This window comes from Temnothorax nylanderi, unplaced genomic scaffold (genome assembly GCF_030848795.1).
Source record: "Temnothorax nylanderi isolate EJ_2023f unplaced genomic scaffold, tnyl_v1.0 TNYL_tig0284_pilon, whole genome shotgun sequence".
Lineage (NCBI taxonomy): Eukaryota > Metazoa > Arthropoda > Insecta > Hymenoptera > Formicidae > Temnothorax > Temnothorax nylanderi.
In genome coordinates this window covers 44,886-72,876 of record NW_027249346.1, presented here as the reverse complement: position 1 = coordinate 72,876, position 27,991 = coordinate 44,886, and the positions used below count along the sequence as shown (strand labels likewise).

The 27,991-nt window shown below is 38.4% G+C and overlaps 5 protein-coding genes and 2 long non-coding RNA genes across 21 annotated transcripts in view; 3 read left to right on the top strand and 4 right to left on the bottom strand.

The window, feature by feature from the left end:
- Positions 1 to 12,281, bottom strand: part of Cno (adherens junction formation factor afadin) — a 48,814-nt gene extending 36,533 nt beyond the window's left edge. For 3 of the 11 annotated variants that reach the window (XM_071719209.1, XM_071719212.1, XM_071719217.1), the window contains exon 1: positions 11,586 to 12,279. Coding sequence is in view for 1 of the 11 variants with exons in the window: in XM_071719213.1 (XP_071575314.1) it covers positions 3,555 to 3,571 (17 nt within the window). In the remaining 10 variants the exon portion in view is untranslated. Of the gene's footprint in view, positions 1 to 3,554; positions 5,636 to 8,195; positions 8,215 to 10,957; positions 11,150 to 11,249; positions 11,338 to 11,585 lie in introns of those variants that run through there. The other 8 variants (XM_071719225.1, XM_071719226.1, XM_071719214.1 and 5 more) reach the window with 7 other exon arrangements.
- On the bottom strand, positions 30 to 2,420 carry LOC139780557 (uncharacterized). The gene is made up of 2 exons (XM_071719228.1): positions 2,208 to 2,420; positions 30 to 1,156 (listed from the first exon to the last, which is right to left on the bottom strand). The coding sequence occupies exons 1-2, from the start codon at positions 2,338 to 2,340 to the stop codon at positions 219 to 221; spliced, it is 1,071 nt and encodes a 356-aa protein (XP_071575329.1). The 5' UTR covers positions 2,341 to 2,420; the 3' UTR covers positions 30 to 218.
- On the top strand, positions 75 to 2,206 carry LOC139780558 (uncharacterized). Its single transcript, XM_071719229.1, has 2 exons — positions 75 to 198; positions 1,246 to 2,206. The coding sequence occupies exons 1-2, from the start codon at positions 83 to 85 to the stop codon at positions 2,147 to 2,149; spliced, it is 1,020 nt and encodes a 339-aa protein (XP_071575330.1). The 5' UTR covers positions 75 to 82; the 3' UTR covers positions 2,150 to 2,206.
- A 2,732-nt stretch (positions 12,282 to 15,013) lies between the features above and the next one.
- LOC139780541 (uncharacterized) lies at positions 15,014 to 24,274 on the top strand. Of its 5 annotated transcripts, none has more exons than XR_011720274.1 (14): positions 15,014 to 15,143; positions 15,211 to 15,418; positions 16,415 to 16,694; positions 16,788 to 18,807; positions 19,223 to 19,480; positions 19,592 to 19,715; positions 19,803 to 19,976; positions 20,053 to 20,320; positions 20,422 to 20,574; positions 20,645 to 20,787; positions 21,346 to 21,460; positions 21,578 to 21,842; positions 22,044 to 22,548; positions 22,629 to 24,274. XR_011720274.1 is itself a non-coding variant. In XM_071719192.1 (11 exons), the coding sequence occupies exons 2-11, from the start codon at positions 15,219 to 15,221 to the stop codon at positions 21,059 to 21,061; spliced, it is 3,831 nt and encodes a 1,276-aa protein (XP_071575293.1). In that variant the 5' UTR covers positions 15,014 to 15,143; positions 15,211 to 15,218; the 3' UTR covers positions 21,062 to 21,112. The 5 variants fall into 5 exon arrangements, 3 of the variants coding, with proteins under 3 accessions (XP_071575293.1, XP_071575295.1, XP_071575294.1); XR_011720273.1 differs by having other exon boundaries at positions 22,038 to 22,548; XM_071719192.1 differs by lacking the exons at positions 21,346 to 21,460; positions 21,578 to 21,842; positions 22,044 to 22,548; positions 22,629 to 24,274 and adding an exon at positions 20,851 to 21,112.
- LOC139780543 (uncharacterized) lies at positions 24,119 to 25,757 on the bottom strand. Its single transcript, XM_071719195.1, has 4 exons — positions 25,670 to 25,757; positions 25,386 to 25,579; positions 24,808 to 25,305; positions 24,119 to 24,688 (listed from the first exon to the last, which is right to left on the bottom strand). The coding sequence occupies exons 2-4, from the start codon at positions 25,549 to 25,551 to the stop codon at positions 24,291 to 24,293; spliced, it is 1,062 nt and encodes a 353-aa protein (XP_071575296.1). The 5' UTR covers positions 25,552 to 25,579; positions 25,670 to 25,757; the 3' UTR covers positions 24,119 to 24,290.
- Positions 25,758 to 26,006: 249 nt separating this feature from the next.
- Positions 26,007 to 26,752, top strand: LOC139780539 (uncharacterized). The gene is made up of 2 exons (XR_011720271.1): positions 26,007 to 26,238; positions 26,501 to 26,752. It is a non-coding gene; the product is annotated as an uncharacterized lncRNA (long non-coding RNA).
- LOC139780540 (uncharacterized) lies at positions 26,692 to 27,859 on the bottom strand. The gene is made up of 3 exons (XR_011720272.1): positions 27,516 to 27,859; positions 26,987 to 27,079; positions 26,692 to 26,900 (listed from the first exon to the last, which is right to left on the bottom strand). It is a non-coding gene; the product is annotated as an uncharacterized lncRNA (long non-coding RNA).
- Between the last annotated feature and the right edge of the window lie 132 nt (positions 27,860 to 27,991).

Below are 27,991 nucleotides of genomic sequence, written 5' to 3'. Positions count from 1 at the left end.
ACAAAAAAAAATTGAAGGAGAGTATTGCACATTGTTCAAGAATTTATTAAAATATGAAGATAAATTCTATCAATATTTTCGAATGCCGCAATACAAATTTTTTGAGTTGTTAAAATTAATTGAGCCTGCGATAGAAAAAGAAAATACGTCGTTTCGTGAAGCAATTTCACCGACAGAAAGGCTTGCAGTTTGTTTAAGGTAAACATTTTTTATAAAATTTACATTGTATTCTGTGTATAACCTGTTTGTTCACCGAGATGTGGCATTGGCATTGACATATCGTAATATGATGGCGATACAGTTGGAGTTGTTAAAGGAGATGCTGGTATAGTTGACAATGACGGTGACGATGGTGATACTGATATTGATGATAAAGGACGTGATACATGCGGCCTAGTGTGATATAATTCGGCAGAATGTTGACGTTGTATAGGTGCATTAGGAGGTTGCTCTTGCAAAATTTGTTTCATTTCAAGATCAGAGATAATGGAAAATATTTGTGATTTAGCTATATTTTGATAGTAAGGAGAAAAACTGTTTACCGTTGCTGCAATACTTGAAAAAAACGTGTTTATTGCATTAGAATCATTAGATTGTTGAGTCGGTGGAGTTATTTGCGCTTTTGCAGTTTTTTTCTCCAAAAAATATTTTATCATCACTTCTGATGCCGTTTCTGGTTGTGTTTGACATTTATTTTCTTTATTCTTAGCTTTAGTGATATTTTTTCTGTTAATGTCTTTTTGTTTTCTCTTTTTCTCATTTTCAACGTGTAACTCCTCATCCACATTATCATCCTTGTCTTTATCGTTGTTTCGATCATCTCTTCTATCATCGTTTCGATCATCTCTTCTACCATCTCTTCTATCATCGTTTCGATCATCTCTTCTATCATCGTTTCTATCATCTTCTCTCCCATTGTTTGTATCATCATATTCGTCTTCATTCGGTTCATCTTCATTATTATCATCACTGACATCTTCTAAATTACTGCACGTGTCTCTTTCTTGCATGAATGGTAGTAAGAACGACATTTCATCTTCAAATTTCCATTTTTTTATTTTTGAGGCGGACTGTCCACTTTTTGTTTCACGTTTTTTTTTTAACGCTCTTCTAAAAGAATCTCGAAGATTTGTCCATGTTTTTTTACAAGCAGTCGCTGGAAAAAAACGAACAATTTGTTTATATTAATATTTATTGTATATTTTATATTTTATAATTTTTTATTTATTATCTTATATTTCGTAGGTTCTTAGCTACTGGTGATTCGTATAAAACAATAGCTACCAGTTATAGACTCGGACATTCAACGGTGCAATCGATTGTTATTCAAGTATGCGAAGCGATAATAGAGAATTTGATGCCACTAACAATGCCAAAGCCTACAGTGGATAAATGGAAAAAAATTGCCGAAGAATTTTGGGATATTTGGAATTTTCCAAATTGTTTAGGCGCTCTTGATGGGAAACATGTGACCATTCAAGCTCCCGCAAATAGTGGATCTCAGTTTTTTAATTATAAGAAAACGTTTTCCATTGTTCTTTTAGCATTAGTCGATGCACATTACAAATTTATCGCGGTAGACATAGGCGGATATGGTAAGAATAGCGATGGAGGCCTATTTGCCAATTCTAAATTGGGTAAAGCTCTCGAAAAAAATAAATTGAATATCCCGAAAGATAATGCGCTTCCTAATACGCAGAATGTTATGCCTTATGTCATAGTTGGCGATGAGGCATTTCCGTTAAAAAAATATTTATTAAGACCATATCCTGGTTCTCAAATTCAAGAAGATAGATCAAAAAGAATTTTTAACTACCGTCTCTCACGCGCACGAAGAGTGTCGGAAAACGTATTTGGAATATTGAGTCAAAAATTTCAGCTTTACAATCGAAGACTGAAGTTAAAACCAGAAAATGCAGATAAAATCATTTTGACTACGTGCATTTTGCACAATTATATCCGAGACTATAATATTAATGCCACACAACAAGACCATGCGCATAGAGCTGATAGAGCTGACATTGGTTTACAAAATTTACCACGACAAGGAGGAAGTGCAACAAATACTGCATTTACTGTTCGAGATGCATTCAAGGAATTTTTTATGACAAAGCATGGCCGTGTTGAATGGCAAGACACAATAAATTAAAAAATATTTTATAAAAACTATTTTATTAATACAATAGAATAAATTATATTCATCTTACCTGGCTGGTTCATTTCTTTCGCAATTCTTCTCCAAGCATTTTCTTTAAATGTATTGTCACTATATTTTGAATGGCTCATTACATACAATGGCTCACAAGATTTAACCATTTCAATTAATTTTTCCTGGTCCATCTTGTTATTGCGTCCGTTCTTTACCGTTATTCAGTTCAGACTGTCCGACTCGCCACCGACAAGTCCCGACAAGTTCCGACACGGACCACCGGCGTAGCCCCCTCTTCCCCCATCCTCCTCCCCGCCGCCCGGTTTTTTACTCCGCTACTCCGTTCCTTACTATTACGCGCCGTAAGATGAGAGGAGGACCGACGAGCATTCAAGGCTCCCGCATCTCGGGGCCATCGGTAAACACCGAACGAAAGGCGACCGCCTTGCACCTTAAAGGTGCCTATTTAGACGCGTCACGGCGATCCTTTTCTCTCTCTCTCTTCATTTTTTTTTAAATCTTTGACGACACCCGTGTCCGAGACAACCTGTCTTTTTTGTTCGAGGACAAATTCCGCTTTCCGAGCACCCGCGTGGATCGCCACGGGACCCTATAGCACCGGCACACTCGTCCGTGATCACGCATTCGAAAAGCCCTGGAATGGCATCTCGCTACGTGCGTCCTGTTAAGACTCCGACTCCGGTTTCTCTCGAAACGAATGTCGTTCGTTACTTTACATTGCTCTTTTTAACGGCAATTCGCTTCGATAATATTTACGCGTTCGTACGTTCTGGTTTCTCCTCTTCCTTTTTTTTTTTTAATTGTAAACGTCCCAATATTATTTCTACCTCTCTTAAGGAGAGTGGTTGCTCAAATCAATATGATAAGAATTAGTTCGAATTTATGAAGGATATTCGTCTATGGGAATCTGTCGTCCGTGTCAAAGTTGAAGACAATTGTCTGCATGGTTGTCGAGTAATTAATTATTGAAGTTATACTTGTTGGCGCCCATTTGTCAGGGCCGACTCAAATGTGACGTTGCCCGACTCAAATGCACGCTTTCCGTAGCGTGCTCGATAGCTTTACACGAAAACAGCTACAATATGCTGTTTTATTTTTACAATTTTATTTTTAGTATGCTTTCGAGAGTTACATTACAGGTGTCGTAACATTTTTGCTATGTCGCCCGTGTATAAGAGTATAACTTCAATAATTAATTACTCGACAACCATGCAGAAAATTGTCTTCAACTTTGGCATGGACGACAGATTCCCATAGACGAATATCCTTCATAAATTTGAACTAATTCTTATCATATTGATTTGAGCAACCACCCTCCTTAATGACACGCGATGAAAGACGATTATTCTATAGCATTCATTCGTTATTTCGATAGAGTACTCACTCTTCAGACACCGTCATTCTTTCCGCTCCGGAGAGACGCTCCTCGCACTTTCCTCCACGTTAAAGGACACGCCGTCGATTTGTCACTTTTTTTTGCCAGAAGTGACTCGTAAAAATAAACTCCTTGAAAAAGATCTACGAGTATATATATTCCTCGGATCAATTCTAACGTAGAATTTACGTCACTGGATAAACCAGTTCGGTAATGAGTATACTCGAAAGCGTCTTTCGACGATAGATAACGATGATTTTCATAAAAGAAAATTGTGAATTAAAGTCTATGCTCTCCCTCGAGAATATTTTTATCGGCTCAAAGCCGGTATTCTTCGAAAGAAAGATACTGGAGAAGCGTTCTCGAGTATCGTCGCCAACAAAGAATGTTTACTCCACGATAACGGAAATGTCCAACATAGGTACAAACTCGCCCCTCTTTATTTATCAGGTCGCATGCCTGTTTAGTGATTCCTTTCGATAGCGAGTTACGATAAGATTCCTCAACAAGCACAGGTAAGCTTCTGGATTATCTCTCGTAGAACCGTCGCGCGAGAAAATTCTCCGTTCGAAGGGTTCCTCCTCCTCCAGTGGCTCTCCAGCGAATTCCGATTCAAGATCGACTCTTCCCTCTTACTCGCTCTGCACGAGAAACTCCGAGAGCAAGGTGTTTCACGCCCAAAATATTTTTCTCCTTCCTCGCGGTTTTCACTTTCGCGGAGAGCGCGGCGACGCGACGGAATTTCCCTCGCGCGCCTCTCCTTGTTCGCCCCGCGGAAAAGGAAGCGCGGGAGAGAAGGGAAAGAGAATGCCGCGCACTCTCTTCTTTATTTTTTCGGCGATACGGTGCACCGTCGCTATACCGTAAGTATGCACGCACGCCGTGCGTGCGTCGCGTACTCGCGCCCGCCACACCCAACGACGCTCGTTGGAATTCCACGCGTGTGTGACGACCGGCCATACACTCGCGCGTACGGCAAAGCGACTGACAAACCGACGAGGCGACTCCGTCGGGCCCCGAGAATGGGGGGAGATGGAGGGAGGGAGAAGAGCCTTCCCTCGCTACGCGGCCTTCCCGTTCCCGCTTCCCGGCTAGAGTCCCACCGGCCGTTAGGGTCGTTTGGTGGTCCCTCGTGGTGCCTCGATCCATCGTCAGAGTAATGCCCATTTTCTACCGATGTAGATCAATTTTAATCTCGGTTCTCGGTTTAACTTGCTTTTTATCCTTTTCTTCTAAGAAGAAAAGAATTATCCTATACTCTTCTAAGAGTAAGAATAATAACGGAAAAAAGAACAAGAATAATAAAGAATAAGAATAATTTTAAAAAAGGAGAATAAAAATAAGTTATAAGAAAAAGGTAAGGAAAAAAAAAGATAAATAAGTTAAACCGAGATTAAAGTTAATCCGCATTGATAGAAATGGACATAACGTCTATTTTTTTTACTTTTTATCTTTTTCTAATTCTTAAAATTAAAAAAAGGATAAAAGATAAGTTAAACCGAAATTAAAGTTAATTCGATAGAAATGGTGATAGAAATGGACGAAAGTAAGACGGGAAAAAAGAAAAAAAAATTGGGGGCTTGACCATGCAGCCTCCACTAATCGAAAAGAAAAAGAGAGAGAAAAAAAGAACCGAAAAACCGACATTTTTAGGTAACAAGACGAAGGTAAGACGAATAAGGTAAAACGAAGGTATATAAGATGAAGGTAAGGCGAAGATAAAGGGTTAAAACGAAAGCTTGTAGGGCAAGGTGCCTGGAGGTCACGGGTCCTTTTCTTTTCCGGTTACACCCGCCGCCGAGTCGGGGCAGGGGCCGGGGCTGGGGCCGGGGCGATTAATCGTCCGGGGGCGAGTCGTTAAATGCGCAAGTCGCCCGATTTCGTTTGGACCTGCCGGACGTAACCGGCCCCTGCCCCGCTCGCGGTCCCGTTCCGGGCCGTGCCGTTCTGTTTCGCGCCGTTCCATTTCGTTCCGTTCCGTTCCGCTTTGCTACGCTACGTCGCGAATTTTCAACGTCGTCGTGCATTACGCTACGTCGAATTTCTCTGGATACGCACCCGGCGGTAGTAGTACGCTTCTCTACCTGCTCACCTTTCCTCTCCCTCCCCTCCCTTCCTGTTCCCGTCCCCCCTGCCCCCCACTCTCACCCTCCCCTCTCCGGCCCCAACCGTACGCACGCACGTGACGTACACCGTTCCAGTGGTTCCCAAATCTTTCGGTGACACACACGTATGTAGATGAGCTTATATAGAGTGACGGAAAGTAAACGCATTCATATCGCTAAAATAGTTGTTCTTGAGACAAGAAAGAAAAGCATTGAAACACAAATACTTTTTCAAGCTGTAGCCGATTAAAAACAAAGAGCCATTGTAAATTATACTTCCACAACGCGATAGACAACAAAGCCTTGTTTGTCAGCAAATTTTTTGCGTCAAACATTCTTATTCAAAATATAATTATTCCGATAGCTAGCTTTAAGATTTCAATACGAGGTAAAATAAAATTCTGATAGAGAAGAAAATCAGAAATATCAATTTAATATCAAATTGATAATTCGATATCGACGTATCGTGTAAATATCGCGATCAAAAAATTATGTTTTCACGTACTTTACCACGTCGAATTTGACTTGCGAATTATTTCACTTTATCAGCATCATCTTCAATAACGGAAGCTTTATGGTGCTCCGTGCGGAAAGATTTGAAGATTCCTCTAAATTCCTCACACGATTACACACATATAAATTGATTGCAACCGTCTTCCGATCTCGCGACAATGCGAGAAAAAGATTTGGAGAGACCGCTGCCAGATATACCAGACGCTCCATACCGGCACCATCGGATTCGGTGGTGCGTGTAATTGTCGTGCGTATCATGCTCATTATGCTGCTGCTCGTCGTGCTTAGCTGACGCGGCGGCGCGCACCGGAAAGCTCGGTAACGTGACATCGAGAAAATGTTCGCATGAGAGATTTGGTCGATCTAGAAATAAAGAGCGGAGGAGGTCGCGCGTGAATCGTTGACCCGAAATCTCCACCCTAATTCCCATTCAAGTAGCAATACTCGGGTATTAGTAACATTATGCGATAAGACACCGTTGAACGAGAAGCAATAACCGTTAATAGCTCGTAGGAGACGTCCGTAACATACCGAAGTATAAACCGCTCTGCAAGAAAGATATTTAAATCGCAAATTAATATTACGGTGAGAATAGCGACGATATCGTTAATAAAAGCGATTTCTTCGAGTATCTTTAAAGATATCGCGATATCTAAACTTGTCCCTCTCTTTGTTATATTTAAATAATATTATATTTTTGCGACAAAGTTATTATTTTGCGTAAAGTTCGAGTTATACTCGGCGGTGCATTCATTCGATCGATGAACGGCCCCGTCTCGGACGAGTAATACCTGATTTTATCCTTCGAAAAACCGGTAGGACGCGAGGAACAGTCAATGGGAATATAATACCTGCCTTGCAGGAGCATTCGAAAGGGTGAGCATATGTGCTCGTTGGTATAATGATATAATAACGCGGATCGCCGCGAATGTCATCGCGCTCGTTTCGATCACCGATTCGCAATCGGATAGTACCTATATAATAATGGCGAGCCGAATCGAGCTGCAGGATGAATCGGATTAACCACTTCCTCGATTTGAGGAGTGCATTCGGCTGTCGTGTTTTTAACGGAACGAAGTTGCCGAAGAAGAACGTTTAATTCCGATCGCAACGGTTTCGCAAAAACACCGTTGTTGCTATTAAAAAAGGATTATTGCACATATATTCTACGTATATAGGGTTCATCCTTTTAATTGTTATCACAGAAGAAGAGAAATTAAATTAAAAATCTGACGACCAAGGGGAAGTTTCTGCAAAAGTATCTAATAGAAAAATGCGAAATCTTCTATTAAAAAATAATTTATACGCCAGTTTTCTTGGACACGTTTACGACGATGTTATCGACGAAGAGTAATCGCGAATGATTTTTCCAGTTTATTCAATGTTTGTCTGTTCCCGATGTAATCACTGTTATCTGATAAAGGATTGAAAAATATGTCAGATATGTTGTCTCCGGCGTTACGTGTATGTATAGAATATTTCTCAAAGGTGTGCACATTTCGATCTCTCTCGCCTCGGGAAGGGAGGGGGGGGGACAACTCGTGTTGACAACTGCTGTCACACTTGATCGTTCCAGAATTATCCATTGCGAAATCACGCGCCATTGTGCGTCTGGCCTATTACGTATGTTATCGCGCGACACAACAACAATATCTCTCACTCTCATTAGCATATCTTCGTAGCTTTCATGCCTTCGCACCTGATTCTTGCTGAGTACAAACAATTTTATTTACGATAATAGTTTATATCGAACGGCGATGGGAAAACGGGAACTACTGCCTTTAGCATTTATCAGGTGGATTTATCAGGACTTCCGGAAATGCTAACAATAAGATTCGGAAAGAGATATTCTTCGACGAGATATATAACGTAAGGTAAATGTAAGCAATGCCGAGACACTTAAGACCCATGTCTGGACACCTTTATCATTTTAGTTTTTAAATAAGTATAACGCAAATTAAAATCAAAGAATCAAAGATAATAATATATTTTTATTTTTGACATACGTGTCCCGGCATTGCTATATATTTACCTTAATCTAATGCAAGGGCCACCAAGGGCCACTCGTATTCGTTAGGTCGCGACTGATTTTATCTCTCGACTGACGCTCGGCGCGATGCTGGATCTTCTGCGCGGAGTAGCGATTATCGCGCGTTTAATTGTGCCATACTGTTACGCTATCGCGTTAATATACATCGCAGACGATGCGTACATATGTACTAACGGCTTGTTTATTGCACTTAAGCGGCCATTTCCTGCCGCGTCCTCGTGTATCTAGGTATATCGCCCCTCCGTGCACATTCCGTGATGCACATTCTTCATTCTTGCGGCAAAAGAGGCACGCATCGCTCCCCTGGCCCCTCCCCTCCCCCTTCTTCGTTAACTCGCGAGTGTCCCCATCACGAAACACGCGTCCGTCGTTCTGTGAATTAAAACGGCAAATTATACAGGGTGGCCACACTCACCGCGCGCTTTCTCTCAGCCAACAGATTCTTTGAAAAAAACCTCTGTGGTACAAACGTTATGCCTGGCGCGCCCTGTACAGTAAACATATCGCATTTTCAACCGCGCGTAGGCAAAGTGAACTTTACCTGCCTACTTTCCCATTGTCTGTTCCTCCTCGAATCTACTTGATAATTTAAATAAAATGTTTCGACAAATTAAAATTTGAAAGTACAAACGTGAGCACTTTTCGCAGAATTTTCGAGTGGAATTTGCTTTTATTCTTCAGTGGGCGCGTGGGGTGTAGCTTACACCCCACAACTGCTTGTAAAAAATTAGTCTCCTGGACTCATTTCAATGTAGAACAGATTATTATTGAAAAAACTTTAAAATTAAAGTTTCAATCTTAATATACTTTAAGATGTGTGCAACATTGAATAATATTGAACAAAAAATATTAATATTTATAGCATAAATAGGGTGGGGTGTAATTTGTACCCCATGCGGCCCTTTTACATTTCAAATTTTCACGCGCTCACTGGAAAATTAACAGAGATTTATGTCCATTTCTGGCTGCGGTCCACTTGACGCTACAAATGCTTTGGAGCGTTCTTCTTCTCCTTCTTTCTTCATTGAAAGAAAAGAGAAGAGAAATGTTTCGAAGCATTTGTAGCGTCAAGTGGACCGCAGCCTCTATCAACGCGGATTAACTTTAATCTCGGTTTAACTTACTTTTTATCTTTTTCTAATTCTTACAACTAGAAAAGGATAAAAAGTAAATTAAGCCGTGATTAAAGTGTTAATCCGCATTGGTAAAAATGGACAATTACGCGGCCTCATCGCCACGAGATCGTCAAGAAGATCGCGACTCAAATTTTTGACAGTGAAGGATCGGCTCCGTCGAGACTTGTGTCGTCGATGACACAGCGCAGGACACCGTGCACGGTCGGCAGATTTTATCAGCTGCTCGCTCCGGGGGCGAGAGCGCGGCGACGAGCGGCGGGATTTTAATTCGCCGTCGCGCTTTCGCGTTCCGCGGCCGTCAGATTTAACGCCGTTGGATACATACTTTCTAACCCATTCATACTTTCTATAAACATTATCGCCGTTCCAGTGGAAGTGCTGACCGCTCGTTCGTACTACTGTTTTCGATTCGCACGCGGTACGTTTACCACGACACGCGTGTGGTACCCGGGGCTCTTTTCTCGCGCCGATTCCGGTTCTCACAGATCTTTCCTACGGCACTGCCGGAGGAAGCCCCAGGAGCACGAAGGTCGCGGGTATGTCGCGTTGCGTCGCGGTGCATCGTCATTACAATGAATACCTCCAAGTGCGTTAAATCTGCGACACATGTCGCTGCCCGACCAACGAATCCGAGATATTTTTCATATGCCCGCGTAAACGTTTTTTTTTTTTTTTTTTTCACGAAGCCATTGAGAACGGGCTGGAAATAAAGTGACATGAAAAGAGCCAGCGGCTCTCATACGTCAACTCGATCGACTAAGGTTCTGTATCTGCAAATGTGAAGCTTTACTATGGCAAATCCTTTCTAAGACGATTTAAATCCAAAACAACCTCGGATTTATAACTTGATAACGTCGCTATGATTGAGTCGCGATTTGCTTTTTATTAATAAATCAAGGATAAATTGCAATTGTTAAACAAAGATAAACCATAAGTTCGAAAACCAAAGGTAAATTAATTGAAACAAATACGCGAATTGAGTAATATTTCAGCGGGTGAGTGTCGCCGATAAAAAAAATCCATGTAAAACACAAACGAAAATTAATACACACACGATAAGTAGCCGTACGATATTCCGTTTGATTTCCGCGAATTCTCGCTGAGACACTTGAAACTCGAAAGATATATGTCCTCGCGTTTATCTCGAGGCTAAAACAAACATAAATCCCAGATAGCATCTGCGAGGACGCATTCTTCGCGTACGAGACGAAGGCGATCCGCGAGCAGGTATACCTATCGCTTCGAGTCTCGTTAGAAAGTATATCCGCTTCGTATCGATCGCTCAAGTTATAGATCCGTCGATGAGGTTCGGAAATCCAGTACCGATATATGTTATACATATACGTATATACACACGCACATGCTGATCGCCGAAGGCTCCCGTAAGGGACCCCGCGAGTGAAAGGCGCTAATAATCGGCGCGGCGTTTACAAGGGTCGTTAAAAAAGTTAGCGTATACGCGCACTACTGTCGCCGTACGTACACACACTCGCGTGGGAGCGAGAGCGTTTAAAAGCGCGGTGCGCAATTACAGCGTCGCTATTTTATTTCCTCGCGTGATATAACAAAACTTGGTCGCGACTAGTCGCGACGGAGAGGTCAACATACGTCTCTATTCCATCGACGCTCTTTGTGTTTACGGCGGCGTTGTTATACGTATATCCATGTGTTTGATCAATCGCTCCTGTTCTCCTCCGGTTAGGTATACTTGTATCACCCTCGAGCCTGCGTAAAAGCGGATCGAGACCTAATTTCCCGTGCTGCGCACTCTCGAGAGTCGTGGCAATTTAAATCGTTTACCTTCAACATATAAATATAACGTTTATATACGAAAATAAGCAACAATTCGCAGGTTGCCTCTGCGAGATTGAATTTTGCACGGAGCGTCGCGACACGTCACCTTGATCGCCAAGGTGATGACGCGATCGGTGCCGTTTCCCAAAAATCTCGACGACACGCGCGATCCGCGAAGTTCACGTTCTTCCGTAAAGTCAAACAAACACCTGCCAGTGGAAAGATCTAGGTGGGTCGCGGTCGGCGCGATATCGCCGATAAGCGGCGCGATATCAACAGGTCCGCCGACGCGACGCGACGCGACGCGACGCATCGTGTCACCGTCGCGTCCGCGTCGCGGGGAGACGGGGACGTGACACAAAGCGAGAACGCGGGACGATCGCTGGGGCTTCGGTTGGGGCTTCGTCAAGCGTGTGCCACGCGCGTATAGTAGCGTATTTACCTGTCCGCTCCGGGACGAAGACGCGGCTTCCCCAAGGTTCGCCGCCTTGAAAATTCCACAACTGGCACCGCCGCTGGCACACCACTGTACCGGCACCGCTTGGTACCACGTCTCACCAATACGCGCCGAATGCCTCGCGCGGCTCCGCCGCCGCCGTCGCCGCTTCTGCGTTCGCACGTCGTGCAGCCGAACGCCGATCCGCCGCGCCGAGCGTACGCTCGGCGCGCATATCCAGGCACATCCGATCCTCGGTGAGGCGACCGAGAGACGTCCGTACGCGTCGCGAGCAGAAACAGACGCGTTGGTACGTGGGACTCGTGGAGAAACGCGCGTGAGAGAATGCCCAAGCCCTCGTCCTCGCCGCACGCGTCGTCCCGCGGCACTGAAGGGGGGGAAAAATCGTGTCGCGGCACTCGCGCACCACACCGGAGTGACGTTTTACGTCGGGCGTGCTCGGCGAGCCGTCGGGACTGTCGGTCACGGGACCGGACTCTGGAGCGGAGCAGCGGAGTCGATCGGCCGTTCGATACACGCTCTCTCTCTCTCTCTCTTTCTCTCCCTCTCTCTCGCGCGCGCGCTACGTCATAGGACGTTACTGGGAAACGCGCGATTGTACACGCGCAAATGCGAGCGCACGGTGATACACACGCGAACGCCGACGCTTCTGTTAACGTCGTTGCGAGACTTGCGAGTAGCCGCGAGTGCCCGCGACACGGTGGCCATCGCGAGCGACGCGCATGCGCCGTTATGAAATGCTAGAGGCGCTATGAAGGAAAGACCGCCGATGCGCCATTTTCGGTCGAAGTTGTAAACGCTTACGACCAATAAGAATTGATTACTAAAGGCCATTGCACGTAACAATGTTTTAATTGAATCGTAAAGGCCATCGCACACAAAATGCATAGCTTAGCATAAGCGTAGCATAAGACCGCTGGACCAATGAGCATCTTACGTAAATCAATATGGCGGACTTTACACTGGATGCTCATTGGTTTACCGGTCTTATGTTACGCTTATGCTAAACTATGGGCCAGTTTCACCAACGTCGATTAACTGTAACCTTCGATTAAACTCACTCTTCTAACTGTCCCCCTAGAAAGAGACGAAGAGTGAGTTTAATCGAAGGTTACAGTTAATCGGAGATGGTGAAACCGGCCCTATGCAATTTTGTGTGCGATGGCCTTAAGGGGATGCTGGAGCCGCAGACGAACTCGATCAGCGTCGATAAAGAAGTGCTCACCGATTCTTATGCTGGGTCTACAATGCGAGTCGCAAAGTCGTGAGTCGCAAGAATTGACCAATCACAGTCGATTATTCTCCTCAAATTCGACTGTGATTGGTCAATTCTTGCGACTCACGACTTTGCGACTCGCATTGTAGACCCAGCATTACACATACAGAACGCAGGCGAACTCGATCAGCGTCGATAAAGAAGTGCTCACCGATTCTTAAGCCTTGTGTACACGATACTAGAAATCGGTCCGAGTTTCGGTTTAAGCCAATGAAACTGCTGCTTTTCTGTAAGAGCTGCAAGTTGATTGGCTTAAACCGAAACTCGGACCGATTTCTAGTATCGTGTACACAAGGCTTTACACATACCTACAGAGCGCCTGCTCTAGGGCTACCCGTTATACTGATCCGTATGTTTTTGACTGAATTCGGGGAGACGCGTAACATGTGCATATGAAATTTTCAAACACACTTTTCTCTTATACTAAAGCTCGCAGCTCATTTCTGCAAGCGCAGGATTCTTCTTTATTGTATTTTCGAGACAGCTGCAAGGTTTTTGTATACGTACACAGTCTAAAACTTTTATGTGCAGCAAATGTTGTCATGAGTCGACCGCAGAATCGAAAATAAAACTGTAATTTTCTAATGTCTTTTCGTTTTTCATACGCAAATGGTGTCTGCTGTCTTCGTTATCGTCCATACTTTAATTCTGGACAAAACATTTTTAATTCGGTGAAATCAATCAAAAGATTAGTGTGTCTGAAAATATCGCGGTAAAACAGAGCTGTCTCCAGCATCCCCTTAAGGCCGTAAGAAAATAGACCAATCACACTCGATTATTCTTCAAGCGCGAGAAGAATAATCGACTGTGATTGGTCTATTTTCTTACGGCCTTATGCCCGTATCAGACTACGGATTGGGATTGAGATTGGATTGAAATTTGACCAATCAGAGCAAAGTTTACTAAACTTGAGATCAATTTTCTCTATTCTGATTGATTAAATTTCAATCCAATCTCAATCCCAATCCGTAGTCTGATACGGGCTTTGTCGCTGTCGCTATCGCTATCGCTATCGCCTATTGTGCAAGGGGCTTTACGATTATTAAAACTAAAACTTTGTTACGTGCAATGGCCTTAACGGTCATAAAGATTTCAAGAAATTTCCAATGCTAATGAAGAATCGAAAATTTATTGTACAACGTCAGATACGTCCTAACGAAAATGTAGTCTCAGATTTTTTAGATTATCTCAATACACTTCTTCTTCTTCTTCTTCTTCTTATATTTCTTGGCTCTTATATTTCCTGCCTCTTTTCAGAGGACAATACGGCCTGTTTTGATCGTTGTTCGTTTAACTAAAGGCCTTCACACATAAAATCGCGTAAGGACGTAAAACGTAAGCGTAAGAAACCCGACCAATCCCAATTAAGTATTGTGCTGTCCGTAACCCCAGTAGGGGAAAATACTCGATTGGGATTGATCGATTTTCTTATGCTTACGTTTTACGTCCTTACGGCATTTTATGTATGAAGGCCTTAAGTCTAGATCGGTGATTGTGTAACGAACTCTGAGTGGAAATCTTCAAACTCGGAAATGTGTTGTGTATGCGCGTATGTATGACTATATGTATGTACATAAGTATGTCCGTGGTGCCTGAACTCGGGTTGAAGCCGTAGGTTCGTTGGGCCTAAAGCCCCTTGCACAATGCCAGGCAACAGGCAATAGGAACAGGAAATAACCAAAAAATCGTTAATTACAACCTAAAAAATTCGAATGCTATGATTGGTTGGCAACAGGCAATAGGCACAGAATTTCGAACGTGACGGAAACTCTGTGTCTATTGCCTGTGTCACTGTTTATTCTGCATTTATGATTTCTGATTTCTATTCCCTGTTCCTATGCCTGTTGCCTGGCATTGTGCAAGGGGCTTAAAGCAGGGCACACACTTTTTGTAGAACGTAACAGTAAGGTTTCGACCAATCGCCGATCGCGTTGCTCAATTTTTACTTCTACTTATAAAAGAAGCTTTCGCAAGTCTTTAACCTTTTTTAACCGCAAATAAATTCAATAATATTGATTTTACCGTTTATTACTTTACCGTTTATTTAAATATTACCTAACTTAATGGCTTCTGCCCACAGGACGCGGAAACGCTTGCCGCGCGGCAAGAAGCGACGCGGTAGCCAATCGACGTGTCGCTTTTTCGTAAGAAGAACCAAAAGTTTATTGGGTACCGCGTCGCTTCTCGCCGCGCGGCAAGTGTTTCCGACTTTTCCGTGTCTTGTGGGCAGAAGCCATAACTTTCTAAACATTTTTTGTAACTTATCTGTATGTTCTGAAATAACCTAACTTAACCTGACTTATAAACTAAAGCGAATATTATTTTCATTGTTAGATAAAACAATGAGCAAACAACCAATTCGAACTTATCAAAGAAAAACTGCGAAAAAACCTTTCGTAAGTTCATTAGCATTGTCTGCCATATCCAGTGAAAAATATAATTCTGTGGAAAACGATCATTTCGATAAAAGTGGAACTTATAATAATTCTTTAAATCATGATCCATTCGAAACAACATTCGACAGAATCGCCAAAGGAGCAGTGTAAGAAAAATTTGTAATAAAGTAGATATTTTTAAGCATGCATTTATATTTAATATGAATTTACTCAGTGCTTTTGTGTTTTATATATATGATGTGTGTGTGTATATATATATATATATATATGTATATATGTATATAGATCTGTTCATGTTGCCTCTATATACTTAGAATTTTCGCTTTTTCTTTCTCCATCGTCCAATGTATATTTATCTTGTTTAAAGTGTAGGAATTTGTGGAAATTTTAAGCAACACGAATAAATCTATATATTTTAATTAATCCATGCGGTTGTCTCCAAAACTATTGCTTATTCGAAAAAATGTTTTAAATAAGCTTATTTTATTTTGATAGAGACATTTTATGGACACTACGTAAGCGTAGGTGCCTGTAAGATTTCAAGGTGACCTTCGTGTTTTTAAAATGGAATTCTTTATTTTTTATTTTATCACCTTTTTCTACTAATCAATTTGAACAACTTTTATCTAAAACATTTTTTTATTTGTCTAAGATTTTATGAGATATTCAATGAAAATTTGGTACATTTTTCAATATTTAGCTTACAATACCTCGATGATTGTTTGAGGGAAAAGTGACACAGAACTTTTTGATCTAATTTAGTTTCAAGAATGTGCAGTTGCAATAGTGCCTGAAAATAGAATTATTGTATAAATTTTAGATGATAATTGATTAATAGAAAAAGGTGATAAAATAAAAAATAGAGGGTTTTATCCTTTTCTAAAATTAAAAAAAACAGATTATAATCTTAAAATCTCACAGACACCTCTACCTCTACCTATGCAAGATTTGTGTTCATCTTCTTAAGATGACCCCTCAAAATAGAGTAAGTTCTGTATGAAACATTTTTTCGAATAACGAATAATTTGAGAGATAATCGTGTAGATTAATTAAAATGGCCCACCCTGTAAAACATATAATATACATATATTGGAAATTATGTATATGTATATTTATTCAATCTTGAATTTATTTTAACACAGTGTGCCTCCTATGCCATTGGATATAAACAAAAATGATTCATGGAAAGGCAGTAGTAGCGATAGTGATATTAATGATGTAACAAATATAAAATCTCTTAAACATACATCCAATCTTTTTACGTGCAATAGTATACCTAGTCCAACATATGTTAGCCATAAAGTAGCTCAGAAACGTAGAAAACAAAAAGGATGGGAGCCAGAAATTTTCACGGGAATAATATTACCTAAAAGAACAAGAGTGATGTCAATAAAAAATAAAACGCAGCCAGGAAAAGCACAGGTACATACAATATATTTTCTATTTATATTTCTACAGTATATTTATAGGAATAAACAGTTAAATTTGTTTCTAATAATATGTATTAATAAGCAGGAGCTGAAGAGACAAGTAAATAAGATACAAAAGAAAAAGATGCTAAAAGATAAGTTCAAGTCTAGTCGCGTGTGCAATGGACAGGTATCTCATGTAAATTCTAACACTATGGATAATTTGGAAGACGCCTCATATAAGAATGGTATTTCACATGACAATAACTATAAACGTTTGCATCAAAATGTTTTAAAGATCGACAAGAGAATTACATTACAAAATAAATCAATTAGAACAAGTGATTCCATCACAGATTTCAAACAAATAGCAAATTATCAACAAATCATCAAGCCATGTTTTGTTAAGCTAAATGCTTGCGCTGTTCAAAATTACACATTAAATCGTGAAGAGATTGCAGAAAACAAGCAAGATATACTGCACAGTGTAAAATTCTTGTGTACAGATACTTTACAGACTGACAAAGATGTTTCTAAAACACAGAATATTATTTCGCGATCAGTCTCAACTGAATATAATGACTTTGGAAACTTTAAACACAAGTCAGTCAAACAATGCTCTGTAGCAATATGCGATAATACTGTTAAAGATTGCTACGTACTGAAGAGTAAAAGAAACATGAAAAATACTATCAATATAAGTGACAAGTCAAATATATTGCATTTAGTTTCCCATAATCCATCTAAAATTATTCCAAATTGCAATAAAAGTATTGAGTTTGCACCGTATAATGATACGAAAAAAATTAAAAATAGTTTTGTAAAAGTGGAAAGATTAAAAATAGAAGAGATTATAAAGAAAAATGGTACAGTATCTAATGAAAAAAAGCAAAATCTGGCTTCTAGCACTCCTATTGGCAAACGAGTCAAACCTTCCACCAATTTAATAAATTTTTCACCTATTAATTCTAATCTTTATGACAAGTTACATTGGAGCCATGAATATTCATTAGTAACTGCAAAGGAAGATATTTCCAACATTGATCGGAAAGATTCTCGTTCTTTGATTACGATGTCAGAATGCTATAAACTCGATTCTGCAGAAATACAGGAACAACAAACACAAGTTTTATTGTTGTCCCAGAAATCACAAATGTCTACAGATTCCGCTCTTGAGAACGAAATAACATCTTACAAGGACAATACTCATACAGTTACTCAGAAATATGAAACAAAATGTAATGTTGAAATTCCGTATTCCTTAAATATGTCTGCTATAAGTACTAATCAATCACGATCATTATTTGACGATACAGCATATAATCATTTGGCGAAAAGTACAAATAAAAATAACATAAAAGAAAGATGTTTTGCGGATGCGCTGGCACGTAAATTTGCAAAAATAAATAAGGCGGATTCATCCGTTGACTTGTGCTTAGAACAAAAGCAATTATTAAGTGACAATGAGCAAGCTGATGCAAGCTCGCGATACATACCTTCCAAAGTATGTATAACACTCAGAGATTTAGATAATGACATGTATATGAGACAAAAATATGACAGTAAATTTCAAGAAAATTACAATACAAGAATAAATGCTGTAGAAACGGTTCACGAGAATCTTAAAGATGAAACTATTGACATTAGTAAACATAGTGTACTCAGTAAAAGTCAAGATAACATGGTTGATGCTTGTTCTTTTACACGATTGCAAGATCCGATCAGAATAGGAAGAAGAATACAGTATCCTAAATGGCATCTTAGTATGTCAAATATTTCCAATAGTTTGAATAATGAAACCACACAATCGAACAACGAAATATTTTGTTGTGTTGCAACTGATAAAGATTTTTCTAATGTTCAATCAGCATATAATTCCGAGCGTTCTAAAAATGCAATAAATTCGTCTTGTGATCATTCTGAATCATTCAATTGTACGACTCAATACAATAGTACAAATAAACAAATAGAGAAATTTGTTTCTTTTAAACCGGGCAAGTATTGGGCTAGATCTTTGTCAATATTAAACAATATAAACAATGGATCCGATTTAGACAAGTTAAGTATTGGAAAAGGGAAAAAATGGAGGCACAGCGTTAGAAATATATTGGATATGCAGAAAAGAGGTAATTTTTTATATTAAATAATTATAATACTAACACGTTAAAGAATGTACATATGTATGCATGCATATCGTAATGCAACTTACATAAATTATTATAAGTAATCATTTCTTATACATCAAATCGATAAATTTAAGCTATATCTTTTTTATAAAAATGATTTTTATTTTACATGTAATTTTTCAGTTATTTTTATAACAGACAATGCTTTCTATTTAGTGACACAAACGTCATTCTATCTTTCTTGACATTAAATGTAACAAAGACAGAATGATACTTGTGTCTAAGAATTTTTTTCATTATTTTTATATGTACTATTCACCCTTAAAGTAGCGGACAACTTTTTTGTTACACCCTGTATATAGTGTGGCAGTAGACAACTAGTAAAATTGTGGCAGATAACAATCATTATTTGCAGGAATTTTCCAAAGTTGCTTGAAAAAAGGCAAAAATGATACGGATCTATCTAGTGATAGACTCAATGCGTCAAACGTATCACCATTTGACAGTAACAGCTGTAAAGAATTCAATTTAACGAATTATGCTAGATTTTCTAAAATAATCTCAGTGAGAGTTGTGCTTAATAATACAAGCATCAAGCGTGATATCAAAGATACTCCATTTCTTGAAGCATTTGGAATAACAACAGAAAAATCTCCAAGCTTGAAACTATCATGTAAGTATTTTCACTCATATATTGCTATATTCTATTCGTTTTACGACACTGCATATTTATATATTACACGGAATATTATATTAATTGATATGAATAAAACGAATATTACAGATCAAGAGGAATCATTGATACATGATGATCGAATTATCAGTAGTTCCACAATTGCGAGAGACGTTGTCTTACAGAAATGTTCCCAAAACTGTTATATGTCTTTTCCGGATCGTTTCCCAGATTCGTATGTAAATCTTTGTATATATTTGTATAGTTGTATTAACACTATATAATATATATAAACTGTATTGTTAATTGTTCATATTGGCAGCTATTTGGAACATTGTTGCAAAATAGGCGAAGGTGTTTATGGAGAAGTTTTTCTTTATGAGTACGATGGTAAAAAATCTGTTATAAAAATTATTCCTATAGAAAACGAACAGTTAGTCAATGGTGAGCCACAAAAGAAATTCAGTGAAATATTGTCAGAAATTGTGATTGCAAAGTGAGTCAACTTATCATGTGAGTCAATTGCATGCAGACATTGTTGATAAAAATCACTATAAAGAGGATGTTTGCAGAGAATTGGATGATCTGAAATTAAATGCTACATACAAAACTAATGGATTCGTAGAAGTTAAAAATATCAGCTGTATTAAAGGAAAATATCCAGAGAAACTCGTAGAACTTTGGAATATTTATGATAATAATAAAACATCCGATAACGATTGTCCATCGATGTTTGGTGAAAATCAATTATATATTGCTCTTGAACTTGGGCACGGTGGAGAAGATCTCGAAGCCTTCGTTTTCGAAACCGCGGAAGAGGCTTATGCTCTATTTTTACAGGTCTGTTATTTATATTTACGGTAAGGTACAAATACACTTTTCGAAAATTATGTTTAATTAATTATTCATCCATCAGTATTTAAATTTTTATTTTTTTACAGATAGCATTGGCATTAGCAATTGCAGAAAAGGCATTTGAATTTGAACATAGAGACTTGCATTGGAGTAATGTATTGGTATCAAGAACAAAAGAACCATATATATATTACAATCTTGGCGGGAGAGAGGTCAAGTTTCCTAGCAAAGGTGTAAAGGTGTGTTCTACGAAAGACATTTCAAATACTATTACAACTTTGATGATAACTTTAATGAATTTTTTTCAAGGTATCTATAATAGATTTTACATTATCGAGAATGCTATACCAAGGGTGCTGCATATATAATGATCTTGCACGAGATCCAGCTTTATTTACTGCTCATGGCGAATATCAATTTGAGATTTATCGTCTTATGCGTGACAAAATTCAGTAAGTTGCATATGTTTTATTTTTTATCTTTTCTTTTATACCGTATTTTCATTATGTGTGTAGGAATAATTGGCGAAAATTTGAACCATATACGAATGTTCTGTGGTTACATTACATCTTGGATAAAATGATTACGGTAGTAAGATACAAAAGGAAGAACTTGAAAGTACATAAACACACTGTTATCAAATTAAAAGACTTTAAAGATACAATTTTAAACTACGACAGTGCATACGACTTTGTAATCAATTCTAATAGCGTTGTGTATCTATGATGTAAACCCATATGAAAAATAATAATAAATCAATCTACAAAATTTTTTAGATATTCTGTAATATTTAACAAATTCTTACCTTCTTACCTTTGATTTTTCTCCGGATCTAACCGCCCGGTGCCAGTAACCTGAAAGAAGGAAGATCTTCGATTAATCAAGAAATACATTGAAAACGAGTATTTCAGCATACACAAGCATTGCGAGAGAACGTCCAAGCATAGCGAATCGAACACTTTTGTTATTGACATCGATTCTTTTGAAATCATTACAAACTCTGGTTTCAGTCTCAAGAACAGCTCATCCAGTTCTATTGAACAAAATAGCGTAGATGGTTATTCATTGCTAGCTGTGTTTTTTTTCTGACTCCTTGGACAATCAAGATGATGCACGAAACGATGTGTATGATTACTTTAATTATTTATGCAAAAAAAATGTTATTGCAACATTTTCATAATAACGTCATCTTTTATGTATTTTGATCAGATTTCTAACATATCTTTGTATATACATATATAGAAATGTTGCACATGGGACACTTTCTACATCTCCGAGTGAAGAAGGTGATGCTGCACAAGAATCGCGTTCATCATTGCCTGCAAATCGTTACATCTCCGATTAGTGTTCCCATACCACGCAATTCGCATGTTCGATAACGAAACGATTCGACGTCTTCAGGAGTTTCGTGGCAATTGGTAACGGGGACTGGTATTTTATGTGGTTCCACGACTGCTAATGCTCCACGCCTGGACCCTGGACAACGTATCAACGCTCGATTCAGATTGTAAGCCATCACGTGCTACTTGCCGTAGAGCCTGGCGTACACCGCAAGAACATAGCGCAAACGTAAATAACGATACACACACACACACACACACACACACACACAGTGATGAGTATATTAAATACTTGAAACTTGAATACGAACTGGATTGCTTGCTCATACGTTTTATAGTCCTGGAAAATAACGTATATACAGTTTCAGATGCTTGTGACGATTTTGAAGAATGAATAGCTCAACCACAATGAAAAAATTAAAAAGGTTGTTAACTCTTGCAACTATTGCTATGGCTGTAGTACATCATGAAAAGCAGCAAAAAGAACAAGAAAAACAAAAGCGACGACGGAGATGGTGGACAAGAAAATGGATTCTACGAAGACAACTTCAATTAAGAGGATCTCTTCATTTAGCACACAGTGAACTTCTCTATGAAGATGTTGAATCTTTTCATTCATTCTTCAGGATGGATCCGCGTTTATTTAACATTCTATTGGATAAAGTATCTCCATTCATTCAAAGACAAGACACAATTATGCGACAATGCATTCCGCCGATTCAAAGATTATCTATAACTCTACGATACTTGGCAACTGGGGAATCATATCGGAGTCTAGAATTCACAACAAGGATACCTACTTGTACCTTATCACGCATCATACCTGAAACGGTCAGAGTAATCTACGAAGTCCTAAAAGATGAGTATTTGAAGGTAAATATTTAAACTATAATTTTTATTTTCTAGTACAAAATACATCAAGAATACTTAACGTAAAACACATAATATTGTAGACTCCAGATACAGAATATGAGTGGAATCGTGTTGCTGACGACTATATGACACAATGGGATGTGCCAAACTGCATCGGTGCATTAGACGGCAAGCATATTCAGTTTAAATTTCCTCTGAGCCAAGGATCGTTGTACCGTAATTATAAAGGAACTGACAGTATAGTCCTTCTGGCACTAGTAGATGCGAATTACCAGTTTCTGTACGTAAATGTCGGAGTAAATGGGCGAGTGAGTGATGGTGGAGTTTTTCGAGACAGTGATTTATCTCGATTACTAGAGAGTCCTGCAAATCCACTGAATATTCCACCAAATAAACCACTCCCTGGGATGACTGAACCAATGCCATATGTTATTCTAGCGGATGCTGCTTTTCCTCTTCGCAACAATATTTTAAAGCCGTATCCATTCCGAAACATGACGCATAGTGAACGCATTTTCAATTATAGACTTTCTAGGGGTCGTAGAGTTGTAGAAAATGCTTTTGGAATTTTGGCAAACCGATTTCGTGTACTGCAAACTGTAATGTACTTACCGGTTGAGACAGTACAAAATGTAACTTTAGTTTGCTGTGCATTGCATAATTTTATAGGTAAAGCAGCATTTAATGGAATAACAAATGTCAAAGACATCAATTTTGACTCATCAACATATAATAATATCAGTCTACATGTAACTAATGTTCGTCCAAATCGAAATTCTCTTCATGTACGTTCAACGTTTAAACAATATTTTAATACAGTCGGTTCGGTTCCTTGGCAAGAAAATATGGTACTATAATATGAGTAATGAGATATAAATAATATAATATATAATAAAAAGGCTCACAAGATTACAAATCAATCGAAGAAAAATGGAGCGTTGAGCCGTAACAAGGTGTTGGTGTTCGTATATTCTATATTTAAGTAAAGAAGTAACGAATTATAATGTAGGTACATACTGTACATATACATCATATATTCCAACTTAATAGTCTGCGCGCCGCAAATTTGTCGGACTTGAAACACAGCTATCTTGGAACATTAATACCCTTCCCTCCCCGGAATTAAATCGACACGATTTAATTGTTTAAAAAACTGTAAAGAATTTATTGCGAAAAATATTACCTCAGCCAGGATTCGAACCTGGAACCTCCTTCATTCCGTGAAGGGCGTCTTACTAATTCGACTACCGAGGCATGTGGTAATATTTATCACAATAACCGGTTAATAATAATAAACTTGAAGAAACGCATGTACGCCCGCGTATAAATATATAGTATATATTTTAGTATAGTTATATAAATATATATAATAAGTAATATAAGTATATAATAATAATAAGTATATTAAGTATAACTAGTATATTATATAATAGTAAGTGTATCAGTAATAAGTAATAAATAATAAGTATATAAGTAATGAACTAATGAGATATGAGATATAAGTAATGAGAATTAGCTCAAGTATATTGAAACAATAATTAGGTCGTCAGAATAATTGTAGACATATAGCTCAAATATAGTTATACTTTTTATTTTTTGATACCATTTTTTACAAAAAACTTTGTTCGGCATAAGTGAGCGGCACTGTGAGGAAAAAAACGAAGAAACATTATAATCTGAACATGTAAAAATAAAAATAAAAAAATGTAATCGATATAGTTTGAAATTATTGTTAATCATTTTCACTTTTCCACAGCACTGTCTATATCCTGCGCTTCTTGAACGAGATTTAAAATATTAATTTGTAGTCTCCGTAAACGTCGTCTGTCTTTTATGCACTGCATTTCTGACTTCAAAAATAATATCCAATGATGAAGACCAGCATCTTCCTGTTTCTGATCATCTTTGTTTATGTCTTTCAACGCAGTGTTGATGTTTGTCCAAAATGCTTCGCTAGTATTTTCGTTTGATTCTACTTTTTTTCTTTTGCTTCCTTTACCCGATGTGAGCTGCGAACCTGACGCACTGGAAGTTTCAGAATGCACACTCTGTGTTTCGATCATTTCTTCTGTTTCATTATGTGGAATAGACGTCGTTGCTGAAGAATTTGTAGTCTTGATAGGGGTTGAATTACAAAAATCTGTAAAGTAAGACTTTATAGTCATGGCTTGTTGCAAAATAAAATAGATTAGTGCGTAAATTTATCTTATACCAGTAATTTTTGATACATATTCAAATAAATAATGGATTTGATTTTACCTTTTCTTGATATATTATGGCTGTTATTTGGTCTCAATACTTGTACATCCGTGAAAAATAAGTTATCCATATTCTCATCGTTTTCGCATTCTTGAGAGGATGTAGATGTATCAACATATGATTTTGCGACAATATTTTTTGATACAGAGGATTCGCCTTTTCTGGATGCTACATGAGGTGCCAAGAAACTTAATTCTTCAAATAGCCACCAAGTTGGTTTAAATACGTCGTCTGCACCAGCTCCGCTCGATTTAGATTTTTGAATTTTATTAATTTGCTCCAAGTATTGTGTTCTTAAACCAGCAATTTTTTTCTTTATTACATCTACGGTAACCACACAACCACTCAGTTCGAGGAGCTGCTGAGCTATTGTTTGCAGAGCTTTCAATCTTTTATCTCGATTATGATAATCTTCGCTCTTTTGTACGTATAAACAAGGATGTTGCTGGTATAATAACACCAACATCCTGGTTTGCTCTTTTGTTAAGTCCACAGATCCTGAAATTATTATATGTATAGTATAACATATAATATAAGATATATAAATATAATAATATAATATAATAAATATATATTACTTAATTGAAGTTGTCTTCGTAGAATCCATTCTCTTGTCCACCATCTCCGTCGTCGCTTTTGTTTTTCTTGTTTTTTTTGCTGCTTTTCATGATGTTCTACAGCCATAGCAATAGTTGCAAGCGTTAACAACCTTTTTAATTTTTTCATTGTGGTTGAGCTATTCATTCTTCAAAATCGTCACAAGCATCTGAAACTGTATATACGTTATTTTCCAGGACTATAAAACGTATGAGCAAGCAATTCAGTTCGTAATATTCAAGTTTCAAGTATTTAATATACTCACTGTGTATCGTTATTTACGTTTGCGCTATGTTCTTGCGGTGTATGTACGCCAGGCTCTAAAGCCTTGTGTACACGATACTAGTAATCGGTCCGAGTTTCGGTTTAAGCCAATGAAACTGCTGCTTTTCTGTAAGAGCTGCAAGTTGATTGGCTTAAACCGAAACTTGGACCGATTTCTAGTATCGTGTACACAAGGCTTAAGAGCTGCAAGTTGATTGGCAAAAGCCCGGTGTCCACGATGCAAGAACTGTGTCCAAGTTTCGGTTTAAGCCAATCAACTTGCAGCTCTTACAGAAAAGTAGCAGTTTCATTGGCTTAAACCAAAACTTGGACACAGTTCTTACATCGTGGACACCGGGCTTTAGCGATGACAGCGAATCTCGCCGTCTCGCAGCATGTTCCTGAACTAAATTTACCTGTCTGACCTCTCTGTCTCTCTGTTCTCTGTTCCTCCCCGATTTTACTTTCCTCGGAATAAAAATAAAAGACTTGTTACTGCCGAATACGAGCGGTATCGAGAAAAATGCCTCTGCGAATAACCCGAAAACACGCCGAGTTGGCGTCGAAGTGGTGAGTCCTTCGGTACTTTTAGCGTATTTAAACCACCCAATTAACGGTGCGAGTAATTTGATTATTGTCTTTATTCGCATTATGTCTAATAAGTAACAGCACGAAATAAGCGTAATAACAAAGGTCTTTTAATTTTTATATTTTCTCTCTTGTCAAAACGTATTTTGGAGGACACATCCATTTAATTGATTCCAATACAAATAGAATCTTATGTCATGAATACTATCTCTAAGTTATATCGAGTGATCCTTTTGCATTTTAGGACTCCAACTGCAGTGGCCTATGGAGCCACTGCGTGGCTAGGATTATTGTACTTCACGGACTGGAAAGTAGTAGTGCGATATATTCCATTCTACGGCAGCAAGTTTGAAGAAGCAGAATAGACTACAGAGTTCCTCGACAAGATTATGTAACAGTCGTATTGGAACGATAGAGACTCTATTGTACCATTACTATATTACACATGTTCTGTTTATTTAAATTATAAGATATTAATAAAGAAACATATGTACAATTGGTGACGGCGTATGTAACATTGATGAGCTTGAGTTTAATTTTTGCTCTGCTGCAAGGCTCTTTTCTCGCGTTGTTCGTAAACAAAGTTGGCAAATTCCTCCGCTTTCGCTGCCTTCCGCCGTTTGTACCATGGCTTTATGTAAAATCTGCAAAGGAAAGTGTGAATCGCGTAATCTGACGTGTGCCTACTTCGTCTTCATTGTTCATAAAAAATAGAGCAAAATGTGCTTACGCGAAACCTGCTATAGAAAAGCCTGCGCCAATCCCCAGAAGTCCCCACCGTCCATACTTATTAGATAGTAGATTCTTACTTTGTGTTATCAAACTATAAAATGTTAATTACAGTACCTATATTATATTTTAAATAAGATTAATTATGGTATGTTATATTTTTAAGTAAATAATTAATTATATTTTAATGTCATTCACAAAGTCTGCCCGCAATCACATTGATTTTCAAAGACGGACTTTCTTTAAAGACAAAGAGTAAATAATAAGAAACTTTGCAATATATTTTATTATCTTTTTCGTTTTTTTTTTCTAAGTAAATGTGCAAACAAACTTAAATTCTTTTGCTACAAAATATTATTAATACTATTAATATATATTATATATTGATAATAATATTACTAATATATATTGAGTATTGTAAACGCTAAATATAACTGAAAAAGTCATCACATAATCACGAAAAATTATTTGATTGATATAATCGATGTATAGGTTATAGAGCCAATGTTTGGAGCAATTTGCTTTATTACCTCATTTAACTGCAGTTCCTTTTCACGTTCTTTCATATAATCCTGCAATAGACCCCTCCAACCGTAAATACCGGTTGTCACTCCTAAAAAGATTACGACATAAATCTGATCCTTGGTTATTCCTCGTGGTACTCTAATTTTCATATTGGATCCTACGTCGCAGACACGGTCGACCGTGGTCGCAGACGACCAGATTGACCATAAACACAAACGACGTTATACACCAGATATATATGGAAGGGTAAAAACCAGAGTGGTGTAAGTCAAATTTTTTTAAATATTTTCTCGTGTGCATAGATGCAATTTATATATTGTTCAGATTGCATCTATGCACACGAGAAAATATTTTAAAAAATTTGACTTACACCACTCTGGTTTTTACCCCTCCATATATACACACGCAGTTTCCAGTGCACATGATGACCTTATTTGTGTTTTATCACAAGGAATTTTGCTTCGAATCGCTTTATAGGAAA

Coding starts and splice junctions, on each gene's coding strand:
- LOC139780558 (XM_071719229.1), top strand. CDS start 83: ATGCCGCAATACAAATTTTTTGAGTTGTTAAAATTAATTGAGCCTGCG. Junction 199..1,245: donor AGGCTTGCAGTTTGTTTAAG/GTAAACATTTTT, acceptor TATATTTCGTAG/GTTCTTAGCTACTGGTGATT.
- LOC139780557 (XM_071719228.1), bottom strand. CDS start 2,340: ATGGACCAGGAAAAATTAATTGAAATGGTTAAATCTTGTGAGCCATTG. Junction 1,157..2,207: donor GAAAGAAATGAACCAGCCAG/GTAAGATGAATA, acceptor GTTTTTTTCCAG/CGACTGCTTGTAAAAAAACA.
- LOC139780541 (XM_071719192.1), top strand. CDS start 15,219: ATGAGCAAACAACCAATTCGAACTTATCAAAGAAAAACTGCGAAAAAA. Junction 16,695..16,787: donor CGCAGCCAGGAAAAGCACAG/GTACATACAATA, acceptor ATTAATAAGCAG/GAGCTGAAGAGACAAGTAAA. Junction 20,321..20,421: donor CTTATGCTCTATTTTTACAG/GTCTGTTATTTA, acceptor ATTTTTTTACAG/ATAGCATTGGCATTAGCAAT.
- LOC139780543 (XM_071719195.1), bottom strand. CDS start 25,551: ATGAATAGCTCAACCACAATGAAAAAATTAAAAAGGTTGTTAACGCTT. Junction 25,306..25,385: donor ACGAAGACAACTTCAATTAA/GTAATATATATT, acceptor TAATAATTTCAG/GATCTGTGGACTTAACAAAA. Junction 24,689..24,807: donor CCATAATATATCAAGAAAAG/GTAAAATCAAAT, acceptor CTTACTTTACAG/ATTTTTGTAATTCAACCCCT.